The 16835-nt window shown below is 32.8% G+C and overlaps 2 protein-coding genes across 2 annotated transcripts in view; one reads left to right on the plus strand and one right to left on the minus strand.

The window, feature by feature from the left end:
- The window catches only part of LOC149798271 (cadherin-related tumor suppressor-like), a 204720-nt gene that overhangs the window by 64411 nt on the left and 123474 nt on the right, over positions 1–16835 (minus strand). The gene's annotated exons all lie outside the window — the stretch shown is intronic.
- On the plus strand, positions 9–3333 carry LOC149798273 (uncharacterized). The gene is made up of 5 exons (XM_089963413.1): positions 9–83; positions 351–443; positions 893–1072; positions 1950–2010; positions 2767–3333. The coding sequence occupies exons 2-5, from the start codon at positions 359–361 to the stop codon at positions 3230–3232; spliced, it is 792 nt and encodes a 263-aa protein (XP_089819539.1). The 5' UTR covers positions 9–83; positions 351–358; the 3' UTR covers positions 3233–3333.

Raw genomic sequence — 16835 nt, forward strand, 5'->3', positions numbered from 1 at the left:
GCATTTTAAAAAATTCCTCCTTGGAGTCAATGCACATGTTGATGAAGAAGAAGAGAGGATAACGAAAATCAAGAATGAATTCAGTGAGTATGTGTGTGTGTGTATACATATGCAGCCAATATAGATTCAGTTAGATTGCAATAATTCAAACTTGCATTACAGCACCAAACTTGGCTTATTTTAAGGTAGGGATGTGTAAATGATAACTTAATTGAACATATATATTTACAAGCATACTTAAAGTTTTAATAACACTAAATTTGTATTAAATAGTGATTTAGACCATGTAGGTACTATTTTTTCCAATATATCAACTTTTTAGCACATTCTTTAAAATATTTCTCATGCAGTCCCATTCATGACTGACACACCAGTTGCTTCAACCAAGAAAGTTACAGCTACTCCAAAGACTGAGGAGAAATTGGGTGGATTGGTACCAGAAGGTATGACATTTTCAGAAAACTATACAGACTGTATAGACTTTAACTACAAATAATGAAAACTAATTTATATTAAACAAATCTTGATGAAAATAATAATGTCTTGCCAAAAGACAGTTGTTGACAATCTTATTTTAAACATTTTTATGACTGAAAAAATGAATATATGGATTAAAGTTGAACCTAAAATTAATAACTTAAACATTTATTTTACCAACAATATTTGCAAACACTAATGAGTTTAATACTTAATGACTGGGAAAATTCCCTGTTGTCCTGCAAGAGTAGAACAGAAACAAAAGATCCATCAAGCAGTATAAGCTACCACCTTGGCTTGTTGTGTAACTGAAAATGAATATGCATATTAAAGCTTAATTAAGAATGTTATTGTTTGATTAAATGCTGCCTTTCATTCAACCCACAGCAAATTCTTTAAAATATTTCTTATACAGTCCCATCAGTGACTGACAAACCACACCTTTCAACCCCAAAGAAGAGTGCTGCAGTCCCAGAGAAGATGGCCACGCCAAAGAAGATAGCAACAAAGAAAACGGCCACTCCAAATAAGATCACTCCAGAAAAGACGACTCCTAACAAGAAGTTACCCAAAATGGATGGATTGGTACCACAAAGTATGAAATGCTCCCATGTCTTATATTCTGTCTTTAATTATTTTTAAAGGACACCTACAAACTTAATATCCTTAAATTGCTAAATTTAATAGGATTCTGCCCACTGGTTTCAAATGAGTCAAGTTTAAATAGCTTTTCCCAAACTGCTATTAGTCCATTTAATTATTTTCAGTCTGTAAGCAAAGTCTGAATTTTTCCAAAACTGCAAATATCATTTCATTTCTGTTTGTCAGGAATGTTATTTGGGTCACTCTGCTTTAAATTTATAAGTTTCATAATATTCTGATATCCAAGATGTTACCAGGTGATTGAATATTTTACACTGATTCTATTTGTAAAATGAATAAGACTAAAGCTTGACATGTATATATGTATTGGGTTATGTAATGTACATCAGATTTGAGATGTTGATTTATAGCTTATCAAATATTAATTGCTTAACAGAAGTGTACTTAAGAACTAGACTTACAATCTGAGCATGTTAAAAAATAATAGAAATGTAATAATGAGATTTACTTATAATGACATTAAGTATATGAATGGGCCATTAAAACAGCAATCTGTTCAACCAATATTGGTTGGCCATTAAATGTCCTGGTCATAATAGTTACATGTAAAACAAAACTTAAAATGAGTAGCTTTCTTAAGGGATGTTTCACATCTGATTACATAGTGATGACAGTTCCAATAAACTCCTGTATTTAACATGCACTTTTTAAATACACCTTCTCTTGGTTCAGTCAGTTTTGGGAAAAGTTGGCCACTATCGGAATTCATGTAAGAACCCTGCATTTTCTATAAATGTTCGTTTCCTTAACTTGTATTCTTTTTTGATGCATGTAAATATTCATCTAATTTATCTTCCTTTAACTTGCAGTGAAGGGATCAAATGAGGGAATAGACTACCTCAGAAAAGAAAGTGAGAGCAACAACTCCAGGTAAAATTGTATAGATATTCCATCAACTGAATATTTTTGCAAGGTTGACCTTTAAGGATAATAACATTGAAAGCATGTTACACTTACTAGCATGAAACTTGACAGATATATTGCCCTAGGGAGAAGCCCTATTGTTTTGGGGGTCAATGGTCAAGCTTTGCTATAACCTCATGTGGACATGGGCATTCTGTGCAATAAGCCAGGATATATAACACCCAGGGTCATGAAACTTCATAGTAAATTGCCCTTGGTGAGAGGAAGAACCCCTTTATGCTTGACGCCATGAAGGAAAACATTGGTACACAGTGACAACATGCACATAATTTTCACAGTATTCTGGTCTTTATTTTCACAAGTTACGGAATGGGTGGGGTGCTACCTTTCATCTTTACAATGAGATTTATAAAAACTTCTATGCACAAAAAGCTAACTGGCAAAATGTCATTTAATTCTCCATTAGGTAATTTTTTTATTCCCCCCCCCACACACACACACATTGGTACTCCTGGTGTATTCTTATAATCATATCAGATTTTTATTAGGATAAGCTAGTTGCTACCCAGATTCGGCTGAAATGGAAATAGGGAGTTTAATAGGCTCTAGCTGTATTAGAAATCTGTATTTTGCATTATCAAAACTATGCTTTGTGAAATCTGCAACATTTAACTGTTTACACATGATGACATCTAGTAAATATTAAGACATTAACAAAATAGTATCGTTGTTGTTTATCGTCTTGCATCTAATTTTATACAGGGATAGACGCATTAGAAAACTGGAAGACGACGTTAAAGCACTCAAGGAAGACAATAAGTATTTAAGACGGAAATTACGAAAACTTGAAGAGAGAAATTCTCTGCAGGATGTCAGTGGTGAATCGAGTGTTCAAGAAGTAAAACAGCCTGCAGCAGAGGGAGAATGCTGCAGTGTTTCTGCTCCAAAGGAAGACACTCTTGATGACATTAAAAAAAGTGTTCAACACATAAAATGTGATAAAGACATTTTTAAAGTGTTGTGTCTGAAGATTTTCTCAAAGGATGAATTAAAGAATTCTTCAAGAACAGGGAAAAAAACCATTAAATGTGTGGGCACTGTAAGACCACCACTTGATATTCAAAAACTGAGCAAGCTGGAATTGTTAGTTTTACAGTGTACCACAATGGACAAGGACTTGTTTTACAAGAAACTTGAAAACTTACAAAAAATCCTGAGGAGAAGTTAACAGGTTCTTTTTTATATATATATACATCGGTCACCCTAATTGTGATCAATATCATTATGAAATGATAAAACATTTTTAATAAATTCTGTTCTAATAAATTTGATATTTGTCAATGATTTTTAAATAGTGCTTCAATTTTAAACAGGATTGGCATAAATGTATTTTGACATTTGTTTATGTTTCTAGAAAACTAATCTGCAGTGCAACATTTAATTTAAAATTGTATACACCCATCTGAACACAAGGACTATTACTAAAGATGTTAGTAGTCAAAGGGAAAGTTATTTTCACAGGAAAACTATTATTTGCTTTTTCAAAAGCTTTCCCGTGTATCTTTTCATAATCAGCATCATCAATCTGAGCTTCTATTTCACAGAAAGAGATGTTATTGAATTTCATGAAATTTACTTCCATAAACTATAAAGAACGGAGTTCATGAACAATAACATTAGTTCATGAACTAGATTTATGTTCTGTTCATGAACAGTTCTTGATTTGTTCATGAATAGTTCATGAACCAGTTCATGAATAGTTCATGAACCAGTTCATGAATAGTTCATGAACCAGTTCATGAACTAGTTCATGAACAGTTCTTAATTTGTTCATGAATAGTTCATGAACTGAAGATTCATGAAGTGGCCATTTTCTGTTCAGGTACTAATTCATGAACCAGTTCATGAACTAGTTCAAGAACAATTCATGAACAGTTCATGATTTTTTCACAGGGGATGCATTTAACAACCTTATTCAAACATCAATCTATTTCTTTGTTTCAAACATCAATCTATTTCTTCGTTTCAATTCTTTCTCTCAAACTTGACAAAATCTAAAATAAGGAGGATGTTTATGTCATTGATTGTAGCTATCAGTTTGACACGATCAACTCTGACTGTAGCAAAATACAGTATACATTTAAATAATGAATACATGTATACTTGTACACACATGCAGTCATTCCAAATCTACCTGAATGTTTTCTCAAACACTTTAGGGTATCTATTGTCCCTGTCTAAAGAGACAATATTGACTAAATTCTGTCTGCACAAAAGACTTGGTGGGTAGACTGTTTGCACAAACCAATACAGTGAAAACTGTCATTCAAACTGTAGACAGGGACTGTCTCAAAAACTCCATTTACCAGATTGTTTCCCTTTGATAAACTTGCACATACAAGCCATTGGCATGCATTGCAGATAATGCATTTTATACAAGACATATCTTTACAGTGATGTCACTGTTTAATTTTATTATCTGCATTGGTAAATAAAAACGGGAAAATTTCATTTAAATATTTTCAATAAGATATTAAGAAAAAAGAGAAAGGAAATTGTTGCTGTTTGACACCTTATAAAAGCTATATACAATATAAAATATATTACGTGAGTTCTTTTATACATTTAAAAAATATAGCAGAATCTAATAAAATAGTAATTAACAAATTTGCAAACACATGTGTTAAAAGTATATGCTTGGTGGTTCAATGAGCTCCAGTCTCCAAACACTCTTGATTACATAATGCCATAGTTACAATGAACAACCTATAATGAAATGCAGTAATGTACACCCAAATTCTGCTTTCACTAATTCTAGATGAAGATAAACAATCCAAATAAAATCAGATTTTTAAAAGGATTTTTCAACAGTATTTTCCACTGCATTGGTCCACAGATAAATAAATTTTTTTTTATAAGTTCCAGCAATACAAATACTTTAGGTATATTGTAGAAATAACAGAATAAAATATGGTTTGATTAATTTTCAGCATGTGCTACGAATCAATGTTTATTTACATAAGAATAACTGTATTATATAATACTGGGTACTAGGAGAGAGACAAAGCTGTTTAATTTGGCTTTTCCTGCTTACAACTTAATGATACCAATTAAATACTAACTGCAAGAGAGAGAGAGAGAGAGAGAGAGAGAGGAACAGCAGGGTGAGGAAGCATAGATTTTAAATTGTTTGCTGGACCCATTATTCTTGGGGAAAAATGTTCAGGAATAAATTGGTGTAACCAAGATTTTTGAAACAGTTTGTAAGTATTTTGTATTGGGACTGAGGACCTTTTACAATGGGGACTGAGGACCTTTTACAATGGGGACTGAGAACCTTTTACATCAGAATTGTTGTCTACTTTTGTGTCCTTGAGAACCTGTACAGAAACCTGACATGCAATGAAAACTATGGAAAAAGGCTGAGAGAGAGAGAGAGAGAGAGAGACAGAGAGAGAGAGAGAGAATTCATTTTGTTTACTATTCTAAATGTAACTGAAATGCACACATCACCAAATGCCATAGTTATTTAGTACTGTGCAGAATGGATTATGCATGTCAACACGCCCTTTACTTCAAGATCATTGGCAGCTACTTGTGTTTAAGGTTATCTGCTTGGGCCTGCTCTTGTACCCTGACAAGGTGTTTCTAGTGATGACATTTTGATGTGATGCTGAGGGTTTATCTTTCAAATGACTGTGTGAAGTAATTCATATGCCACCAAGAGAGAAACTATAGATAACAAAATTATTTGTGTGCACCAGGTAGAATTTTACATGAGAATATTCCATCATTATTATCACTGCCACCATCATTATGAACATCTTCATTTTAATTTATTATTAATCTTGTACATTTTAACATTTTTGCTGTAAAGCAGTATGTATAAACAAATTATCATAAAAATAAAAATCATACTCCCTCAGAATAAATAAACTTTACTCATCTTTTAATTGCAACATTAAACTATATTACATCTCTTCCTCATTATAAGGTCTCCCTCATTATAACACATATCTGAAGTTCATAACTATCAACTGTGTTATATACAGTTCCATGGTATAATGAGAATCATCAAATGATTGAAACTTTTATGAGTGTGCTTATGTTGTGTACCATATATACTCGTAAGTTGAGTCAAACTGAAGACCAAAAGATTATGACCTGCCATAGCATAACGCACATGTAGATCAGAGTCTATGTTGTTCATTCTACTGATTAATCTTAAAAACTGATCAGACCCAGATCTACCCATGCATTATGCAGTTAGACTCAACTTTCAGGCAAGTATATATGGTATGTGTTTCAAGGGGTGGGGTGAAAACATAACAACATGCCAGTTAAATGCATAGTAATAATTTCACTTCATGTAGCTGTGCATTTAACTTTGTCAAATGACATAGTACTAAGCCTATGACATGTTCTATTTCAACCCATATCTTCATTCATTTAACTTTGTCAAATGACATAGTACTAAGCCTATGACATGTTCTATTTCAACCCATATCTTCATTCATTTAACTTTGTCAAATGACATAGTACTAAACCTATGACATGTTCTATTTCAACCCATATCTTCATTCATTTAACTTTGTCAAATGACATAGTACTAAACCTATGACATGTTCTATTTCAACCCATATCTTCATTCATTTAACTTTGTCAAATGACATAGTACTAAACCTATGACATGTTCTATTTCAACCCATATCTTCATTCATTTAACTTTGTCAAATGACATAGTACTAAACCTATGACATGTTCTATTTCAACCCATATCTTCATTCATTTAACTTTGTCAAATGACATAGTACTAAGCCTATGACATGTTCTATTTCAACCCATATCTTCATTCATTTAACTTTGTCAAATGACATAGTACTAAACCTATGACATGTTCTATTTCAACCCATATCTTCATTCATTTAACTTTGTCAAATGACATAGTACTAAACCTATGACATGTTCTATTTCAACCCATATCTTCATTCATTTAACTTTGTCAAATGACATAGTACTAAACCTATGACATGTTCTATTTCAACCCATATCTTCATTCATTTAACTTTGTCAAATGACATAGTACTAAACCTATGACATGTTCTATTTCAACCCATATCTTCATTCATTTAACTTTGTCAAATGACATAGTACTAAGCCTATGACATGTTCTATTTCAACCCATATCTTCATTCATTTAACTGACCAAATTCTAGCACAATGTTTCAATTCTGATCATGGATACATACTCACTTAAAAGTCAAGTCATACTACAGTCTACAAACAACAAGGATCCTAATTTGAGATGGCATAGTATGCCTGCATATCATGGTCTATGTTGTTTGTTCCACTTATTATTCCTAACAACCTGCACAGACCCAGATCTGTTGGTGCATTATACGATAGCAGATCTGGGTCTGTGCAGTTTGCAGTTTTACTTGACTTATAACCAAGTACCTAAGCTTGGTCACGGATCACTGCCATCAGTACTGTGTTATATCCACAATTGTGTTATAATGAAGGGCATTATACAGGAGGGAGAATTGTACAAAGAAAAAGGTGGTTAAAGAAACAAGAACAACTATACAAAAACAGACCCATAAGTTCGTATTCATCTCTCCCCTACACTTATTCTGCTACAACATTTGAAAGAAAACATTCTATTTCAATACATCTTTCATTCTCTGACTTTACCTAACCATCCAAATTTTACCTGCAGGGAACACTCATGCGTATCACCAGTAATACAAATTAAACCTGCCAAGTATGTTTTTACGACTTTTTCTTCACAGAAATTACTATATAAACCGTAAATACTCCTTTATGAGTTGAGTCAAATTGTAAACAACAAAGATCCAGATCTGCCATAGCATAATGTGCCTGCAGATCAGGGTCTACATTTTTTGTTCTACTGATTACTCCTAACAAACCGCAAAGACCCAGATTTGCTGGTGCATTATGCAATGTCAGATCTGGGTGTGTGCAGTTTGCAGCTCAACTCAACTTACGGGCAAGTATATTCAGTACCTGCTTTTATGTTAAATCCAACTGCAAGATGCACAGGCCCAGATTTGCCAATGAATAGGCTGATCTAGATCAATGCAGTTTGTTTGGAGCAGTCAACAGAACAAACAAGATACACCTAGATCTGCTGATGCATTACGTGACAGCAGTTTAGAGTCTATGTTACTTGCAGAGTTTAGATTTATATGCAAGTACAGACTGTAATTCAATGTTGTCAGAGTCGTTAATACTGGTTTTCAGAACAGGTATAGATTTTCAGACATTAAACAATGACAGATTACAGCAGTTTGTTACTGGAGACAAAATATAAAAAAGGAGACAGTGAAGAAGTAAAACTACTTGTAATGTACTACTGATTTCAAAACTTTCTCTTATCATACTTTCCATCCTGTTTCCTGCCTTGTCTGTGTAAAAGAAGAAAAATATTTGCGTCACTGTGTTGTGATAATTGTAAAAAAAAGGTACGTCACATAAATCTTGGAATTGTTTTTATTAATCAAGGACCAGTCTGATAATCCAAGGAAATTTAAGACATACAACCGCTGATACGGCAGTCATTTGGGTACATTGTCAGAATTTCAGGAGTATACATCTATATTGTTTGTTTGCATATTCCAGTTCTTCCAGCTCTGGAGAGAAGATTAAAATACAAGCAATACAATTACAAATTTGTTTTGAATTATGTGGGAATTATGTGGGTTCCGCTAAAAGCAGCATATTGCAATTAACCCACTTTATCTTACTTGCAAACACTACAATACAAAACCTTGATAAAAACTTGAACACTAAACTTATTTTTAATTAGCCAAAATACCAGCCAATTATCTAGTATCAATTATTAGGTACCGATTATCTAGTATTGAGTAACTAGTATCAATTATATTGTATCAATTATATAGTATCAGCTATCTAGTATCAATTCTCAAGTATCAATTATCAAGTATCAATCATAGCTTCACTGCAAGCTATCACTGCTTAATCACATGACTGCAAAATCTCACTGCTTACTTATTTTTGAATACAACTGAAGTATCGTCATTGGAACACCAGGGATGTCATCCATGATCTTTCTTTGCTATATCTGGTGCCTTGTTCATTAAATGGTATTATTTCATTATTATATGCAGTTGATTTATCACTATATGTGGTGCTTTGCCATTATATGCAGTAGATTTGTCACTGTGTGGTGCTTTGCCATTATGCAGTAGATTTGTCACTGTGGTGCTTTGCCCTTACATGCAGTAGATATGTCACTGTGTGGTGCTTTGCCATTATATGCAGTAGATTTGTCACTGTGTGGTGCTTTGCCATTATATGCAGTAGATCTGTCACTGCATGTTGCTTTGCCATTATATGCAGTAGATCTGTCACTGTGTGGTGCTTTGCCATTATCTGCAGTATATGTGTCGCTCTGTGTTGCTTTGCCATTATATGCAGTAGATCTGTCACTGCATGTTGCTTCGCCATTATATGCAGTAGATCTGTCACTGTGTGGTGCTTTCCCATTATATGCAGTATATTTGTTGCTGTGTTGCTTTGCCATTATATGCAGCAGATCTGTCACTGCATGTTGCTTTGCCATTATATGCAGAAGATCTGTCACTGCATGTTGCTTTGCCATTATATGCAGTAGATCTGTCACTGCATGTTGCTTTGCCATTATATGCAGTAGATCTGTCACTGTGTGGTGCTGTCACTGTGTGGTGCTTTGCCATTATATGCAGTTGATTTGTCACTGGTATCATGCATTTATATGCAGTAGATTTGTCACTGTGGTGCTCCTCCATTCTATGCAGCAGGTTTTATGCAATAGTACTGTTATTACTGTGCTGTCCTTTTATCAATGTGTATTCTAACTCTTAATATGTCATTCTTGGTCTAATACATCCAGTGCATTTTTGTTTGTATTTACTCCTTATTTCTTTTCTTTATATTCAGGGTATATCTTTATTCTTGGTGCATATTTCATTATGTGGTGTGCTTTTGCTAAGATGAGGAGGAGGTAAATTCTTAGTTCTCTGGGGTTTAATGGAATTCCATTGAACTAAAATGTAGCATAAGTGGGGTTGCAGGTCTCACATGTTAAGTGTCTTACGTTCTTTTTTTGTTAAAGACTGTCTCTTATCACCTGGCACTTTTATCTGCGAGAGACTGGAAATTCTCAATGAATACTGAAGTGATCCAATGAAATCTTGCTTTCTGACAAAATCTCACTAGACAAAACTGATTTGAAAACAAAAAGAAGTACACTGCAAGTACAGAGAACTACAAACCATGGCTCAGTGCATAAGAAAACCTGTATTTTGGAACAATACAGATTTATCAAGGATTTATAAGAAAAAAATTTGTGTCATCCACTTTATTGTTCATAAATATTTGAAACTGCACTCAAAAATCCTGTTTCTTCAAGGGTACATTTTAGTCTAACAAAACACTGATCCAAATGCATACAAATCAAATCAACATCATTGAAAGGGCTATATATACGACATCTTGCAACTTGGTTTCCTGGAAATTTATGAGTTATCTCCTCCTCAAAACAAAAGCACACCATATAATTAAAGCACACAGAATATAAAGATTTAGCTGTCACATAAAATATGTGACCAATGAATATAAAGAAAAGGAGTAAAGTACTGAGAAGAAGGAAAATGTACTACATATGTATGAACAGGAATAAAAGTACAGCACAGAATAATAATACTACTGCATGTAATACCAGACCATGGCATATAATGAATAAACTGCAATGTATAATCTTGATTTCACTGCATAGAGCAAAGAAAGCATTGTCAATTTCATTGCACTGAATAAAGTGTGTGTGTGAGATTTGGATTTTTAACATAGCTTTAACAATTTTTCATTCATACAGCTATGATGTCTAAAGTTTTGCAGTTTATAGTGATGTCTAGCACTGGGGCATCATACCACAGACATGTGGCATGATGTCCCACCCAGGCAAATTATCCTGACACAAGGCTAACCATCCTAACACTAACCTCTTAATGCTGAGCACCAAGCGAGGCATCTGTTAGTAACATTTTTGTAAGTCTTTGGTATGACTCGGCCGGGGATCGAATGCATGACCTTCCGCATCCAAGGCGGATGCTCTAACCACTAGGCCACCGGAGCAGTCATTGAATAAAGAAAGCAATGTCAATTTCACTGCATACAATAAAGAAAGCAACATGATTATGCACGAATCTACTGCATATATAAAGAAACAACAACACCAAAACACATATTGAAGATATCACCAGATACACCAACAAAACCACCAAATATAATTATGAAAGACCAGATAACAGTCCTGGTTTGCCATAATCCTTAACCCTTGATCTTTAAAGTTTGCTTGTACGATGTGATTGCTTGACTTCTATGTTAAGGAAGATGCAGGCCATGAGATTTTAGATGACATGATCAAATAATGTTTGAAATATCAAAATACTAGGCCAGGTTTATAAGCAGTGTACTTTTGGCACATGATGTAATTGTTATGTCTGAGCTGATGAATTATTATTCTAATAGTTTAGGTGAAAACTATGTCTTTATCCTTGAAAAAAAGTATCAATTCACAACTTCATGAAATATATTATGTGCCTTATTAATATTCTTGGATATTATGAAGGGTCGCCCTTAAAATAAATCAGCATACTTACATAATCACTGCTGACTTGAAATTTACTTCAAAACTGTTGTGCGCATAATGCAAAAGCCTAAGTCATTATCACGTCAAATGTGGCAGTTGTTGTAAGCGATAAAACAAAACAAAAAAAAAAGGCTGATTATGACACACAAAAAACCAAACTACCTCAGTACCTGGATATAAAAAGAGACCAACTTCCAGACTGGTCCATGCACTGAATGAAACTGACGTTAAGTACTTGCATGACATGGGCTTTACACTGTTAGTTTGCTACCTACAGTAATTAAGTACAGATGAGATGGCTCTTTCTAATAAACGTGTAATAACATGGAAATTAACCATGTGTGTGTGAAGGATAATTTACCTACATTATTTACATTACTTCATCTGGAATTTATTTACTGCATCTGCCCATTTGTAATACTCAAAGACAGCAGGCTAAAATCTGCTATGCCCAGGTTGAAAATTTACTTGCACAACAAACACAAAAAAACAAGTGAAAATATTTCAGGCTCAAATGGAATTCTGCTGATTGGGCTGAGAAGTATTGTTCATTAATGAAGATGTTGTGCAGAGAACACTGATGATTTGGTTCATTAAAAGTTCATTCTACTGAAATTTGTTTTCCATTTATTTTGATCAAGTTCATACAAGCACTTTTCTCACACACATTAATACTAATAAATATTTACCAATGGGAGAGCAGACTGGTTTAAATTTGTATTTACTTAAAACTGGTATTGGAAGGGACACAGAATAAGTTCCAGTAAGACAAAAAGAAACTTGTCACATGACTGAATTTAGGTGCTTAGTATCTTCAACTTTTATGTCTTTACCAGCTCAATAAGTAAACATTTATTTTGTGATAAGCGAAATATTTTGGTACTTGCTTAACTCAGCAAGTGTATTTTTAGAGATTTTTCAAACCTCTGCAATGGCTGATGAATAGGAATTATGAGCCAGCAGTTCTGGGTCCAACATCTTCATAAACAAGAATAAATATGGCAGACTGAGACCCTGTGAATGAGTTCGTTAATTATTATTGCCTTTCAAAACTGTTCCCAATTTATATGTATCCTTGTAACAAAGTTGACCAAAAAAGAATTCAAATCCAGATGATTGTTATCTGAAATCCATTATCTAACATATTCCATCTCTAGAACTGTGCTGCATGCTTGGTTAAGATTTATAAATCGATCTTGTTTTGCATGCCAATATCTCCTTATAAATGCCTAATCAAATTCAGGTAATCGTTTAATTTTATAAATTGATACAATTATCTACTAATGCCCATCTATTGCTACTGCAAAGACTGACAAAGGTAATTCATGTGTCTACCTTCAGATGTATTGTTCTACTGGAAGATTGTATCATAAAAGAATACCATAATGGGGTTAATTGGGAGAATTTAAACGCATAAACAATTAGGAGGTCATAATCAGTAATATCTAATACTGCAGTTCTCGTTAAAATCCACAAATAAAAGTTACACATGCATGCACCCAGGAATTTTTCTGTATTGTGTGTATGCCAAGTTGGGTGCTGCCTGGTCCAATATCATTCAAGATTAATAACCTGAAGCTTCACTGGAAAGGGATAGGAAATGAACATAATGGTCATAAAATATAATCCAAAAACAGGAAGGTGTGTGGGAAATGTGTTCTCCCTCTCTCTCTCTAACTAAAAAATTTCTAATAGATACAATTTATGACTGAAGGTAAGACTGATATCCCTTCAAAAGGTTCAACAATACCACTCAAAATAGCTAGCAGACATTTTTGTAAAATCTAGTCATTTTCTGCAATATATAGTACAATTAACATTTTAACTCATTTTAGTTCATTTTAGTATATTTTAATGCATATGAATTCATTTTAGCACATTTTAATAAATTTTTAGTACATTTTAATACATATGAATTCATGTTAGTACATTTTTTAAAAATTAGACATTTTAATACATATTAATTCATTTTGGTAAATTTTAATAAATTTTAATACATTTGAATAAATTTTAATACATCTGAATAAATTATAATACATTTTAATTCATTTTGGTAAATTTTAATAAATTTTAGTAAATTTTAATACATTTGAATTCATTTTAGTACATTTTAATAAATTTTAGGCATTTTAATACAACTGAATTCATTTTATTACATTTTAATAAATGTTAGTACATTTTAGCACATTTTAAGAAATTTCAGTACATTTTAATTAATTTTAGTAGATTTTAATTCCTAATCTCCATTTCAAAACACAAATTTCTCTTGACACATTAGGAAAATTCAGCATATAAACTCATCAAATACAATTGAGAGTGCAACAAAAGCCAAAAGCAAGTTACTGCTGAATAGAGATGTAAATTTCTGGATTTTATGCCTAATGGTACATCTTTCATAAAATGCAGACCTATTGTGTTGAAAAACATAAAATTCCAGGTGTAGTGTTTCAAGACCAGATCTTGTATACTTTAATTAAAGTTTCCTGAAATGGCACTGACAAGTCATATTTGTGATTGGCCATCAAATTAAACCTATAAACTGTATCACACATATGGTATGTCTACATTCCTTTCTCAGCAATTATAATGTCAGGACAACAAATACCTCAATACTTCTTTTTTTCATCTCTTCTCAGAATAAAATCAATTTTTTTTTATAAAAAGCCTGCCTATAATCGTAAATAACTTTTATCATGCAAATCTAATAAAAGTTGATGTAATTTTTAACTTTTATTTTTGAAATAAGTCACACATTCATACAAGTAGAATTAAATTTATCTAATAAAATGTACCCCACTGATTCTCAATACATCAATTTAATTTACACTTTATACTTTAAAGCAGTAAGCAAAAAATTTATATAGATATAATACAAAGCGAAGGCCAAGCTTGAGTATCAAGCCTTCAAGTGTTCCCAAATATATTTGGAACCGTTTGACCTCAAGATAAAACTAAATGGTCAAAGATGTGAACTACAACTGAAATTCATTTCCCTCACTGTTCTATTCAACAAAACCGTTCCTCACAGTTGACCAGATTGTTACACCACACCTGGAAGTATCTAACACTAAAACTTTTCAGGTGTGCATACCAGAATGTCATACTCATTCAGGTACACCCAAAATAGCAGTGACATTCAAATCCTCAAGGGAGATCAGGAGTTCATATAACTCATCAGCCAGTACCTGCATGGAATGTAGCAATGACTGCTCAACCCCATGGGGCATTTTTCAAACAGACACATAAATTTTTATCAGTATGATGAAATTATTTTCTCTAGCTCTATTATCGCCCCTAAACAGAAGATAACATATCAAGGTTTATTTGATTAGAGCATTATTGAATAAAATCTCCAAGTGTTTTCAAATGAAATAGAGAATTGGCAGCATGATTTTCGATAAACACATTGTCATTAATCCTGAGTTCGGATGTATATAATACAATCATGGAAAGCATAAAATGTTTCTATATCCTTAAAAAGAATTTTCAGATCAAAGTTAAATATTTGAATTAAAGAATTATATTTAAAATATGTTTTGTGAAATCAATTATAAAATCTAAAACCTGAATGTGTGTGCATAATGTATGTTATATTGTGTAAAATTAATCAAGTCAAGCAGTATCAGAAAAAATGACAAAATTAAGTGAATGTACTTTAATACTGCCATCTACTGTTGCTATGGCAACATGTAGAAAATCTTGCCTGAAAACCTGAAGAAAGTTAAAAAACTACTGCATCAACCAAAAGTTCTGAATACCAGATCCGATTTTATATTGAACAACGCTTTATCATGTGCACTTGGGGTTCAACTTTGACACCAAAAGTCCTATAACTGATATGAGTGACAGTCAGACATAAAACCATATATATGGAATTCCTTTCCAAAACATAATAAGTTACATTGCTGAATTTTTAAACATGTAACAGTATGCAGAGTCATAAATGAATTTTCCAGTTGACAAATGTTGGTCAAAGTGAAATGGATGAACCAGGTTAAATCCGTATATCCTTTAAAAAAAAACACTTAGCCGACGCCTGTACCTGTCCAAAGATACAGGATTTACCTATCTGTACCTATCCAAAGATACAGAATTCACCTATCTGAACTTACAAATAATATCTTCATGAATAATAAATACACCATACAAGAAACCCCGTTTTTAATTTATTTCCTGGGGAACATCTACTTGACGAATCAATATGATTGAATGCTGAGGACTTTTAACACAGTGGGTTACTTCTGTTCAGACCAAAAAAAGCCAGTTGGATGCTACACCCAAGTGAAGATTTAATGTCAAGGCCATGTTTATAGCATAAATTAGATGGAATTAAATACCCCAGCGAAAAAAAGTTCTTAAGTTCATGAACGCTTCATGAACTTCATGAACTGTTCATGAACTGGTTGTGAAAAGTCAAATTAATTCATGAACTGTTCATGAACATCAGTTCATGAAATTCAAGTTCTTGAACTTTTCTTTAGAGTTCATGAACTGTTCATGAACATCAGTTCATGAAATTCAAGTTCTTGAACTTTTCCCCTGAGTTCATGAACTGTTCATGAACATCAGTTCATGAAATTCAAGTTCTTTAACTTTTCCTCCAAATTCACAAACTGTTCATGAAATTAAAGTTCTTGAACTTTTCCTTAGTTCATGAACTGTTCATGAATATCAGTTCATGAAATTTAAGTTCTTGAACTTATAATAGTACATGAACTGTTAAGTACTGAACCAAATAGGCAAACAAATTACAATTTTAGAAACTTGTTATGCATACTTGTAGTTCATCAACTGTCCTTGAAGCAATCCAGTTTATGAAGAATTAAATTTGAGAATTTTGATTGCATTTTCTTAAAAAAGGCGATGAACAAAATAGTAACTAATTTTTTAAGTTCCAAGAATTGAAGATATCTGCAAAATGTGATTTAATCTGTTGAAATTAAATGTGATTGAAGATTAGCAGTACAAGCTTACATACATCAACCTATTTCACAACAAATTATGTCCAAATGAACACACTGGAAGTGCATTGTACCATATTCTTAAATACATTATGTATTATTCTAAATATATTCATGTTTCAGTACATGGCCTAATTATTCTGTATATACTTTTTAGACTTGTTATCAAGGAACAGCCCAGCCAAGTTTTGGATTTG

Source organism: Sinohyriopsis cumingii, chromosome 6 (genome assembly GCF_028554795.1).
Source record: "Sinohyriopsis cumingii isolate HCF-2022 chromosome 6, ASM2855479v2, whole genome shotgun sequence".
Taxonomy (NCBI): Eukaryota; Metazoa; Mollusca; class Bivalvia; order Unionida; family Unionidae; genus Sinohyriopsis; species Sinohyriopsis cumingii.

Coding starts and splice junctions, on each gene's coding strand:
- LOC149798273 (XM_089963413.1), top strand. CDS start 359: ATGACTGACACACCAGTTGCTTCAACCAAGAAAGTTACAGCTACTCCA. Junction 444..892: donor GGGTGGATTGGTACCAGAAG/GTATGACATTTT, acceptor TTTCTTATACAG/TCCCATCAGTGACTGACAAA. Junction 1,073..1,949: donor GGATGGATTGGTACCACAAA/GTATGAAATGCT, acceptor TTTAACTTGCAG/TGAAGGGATCAAATGAGGGA.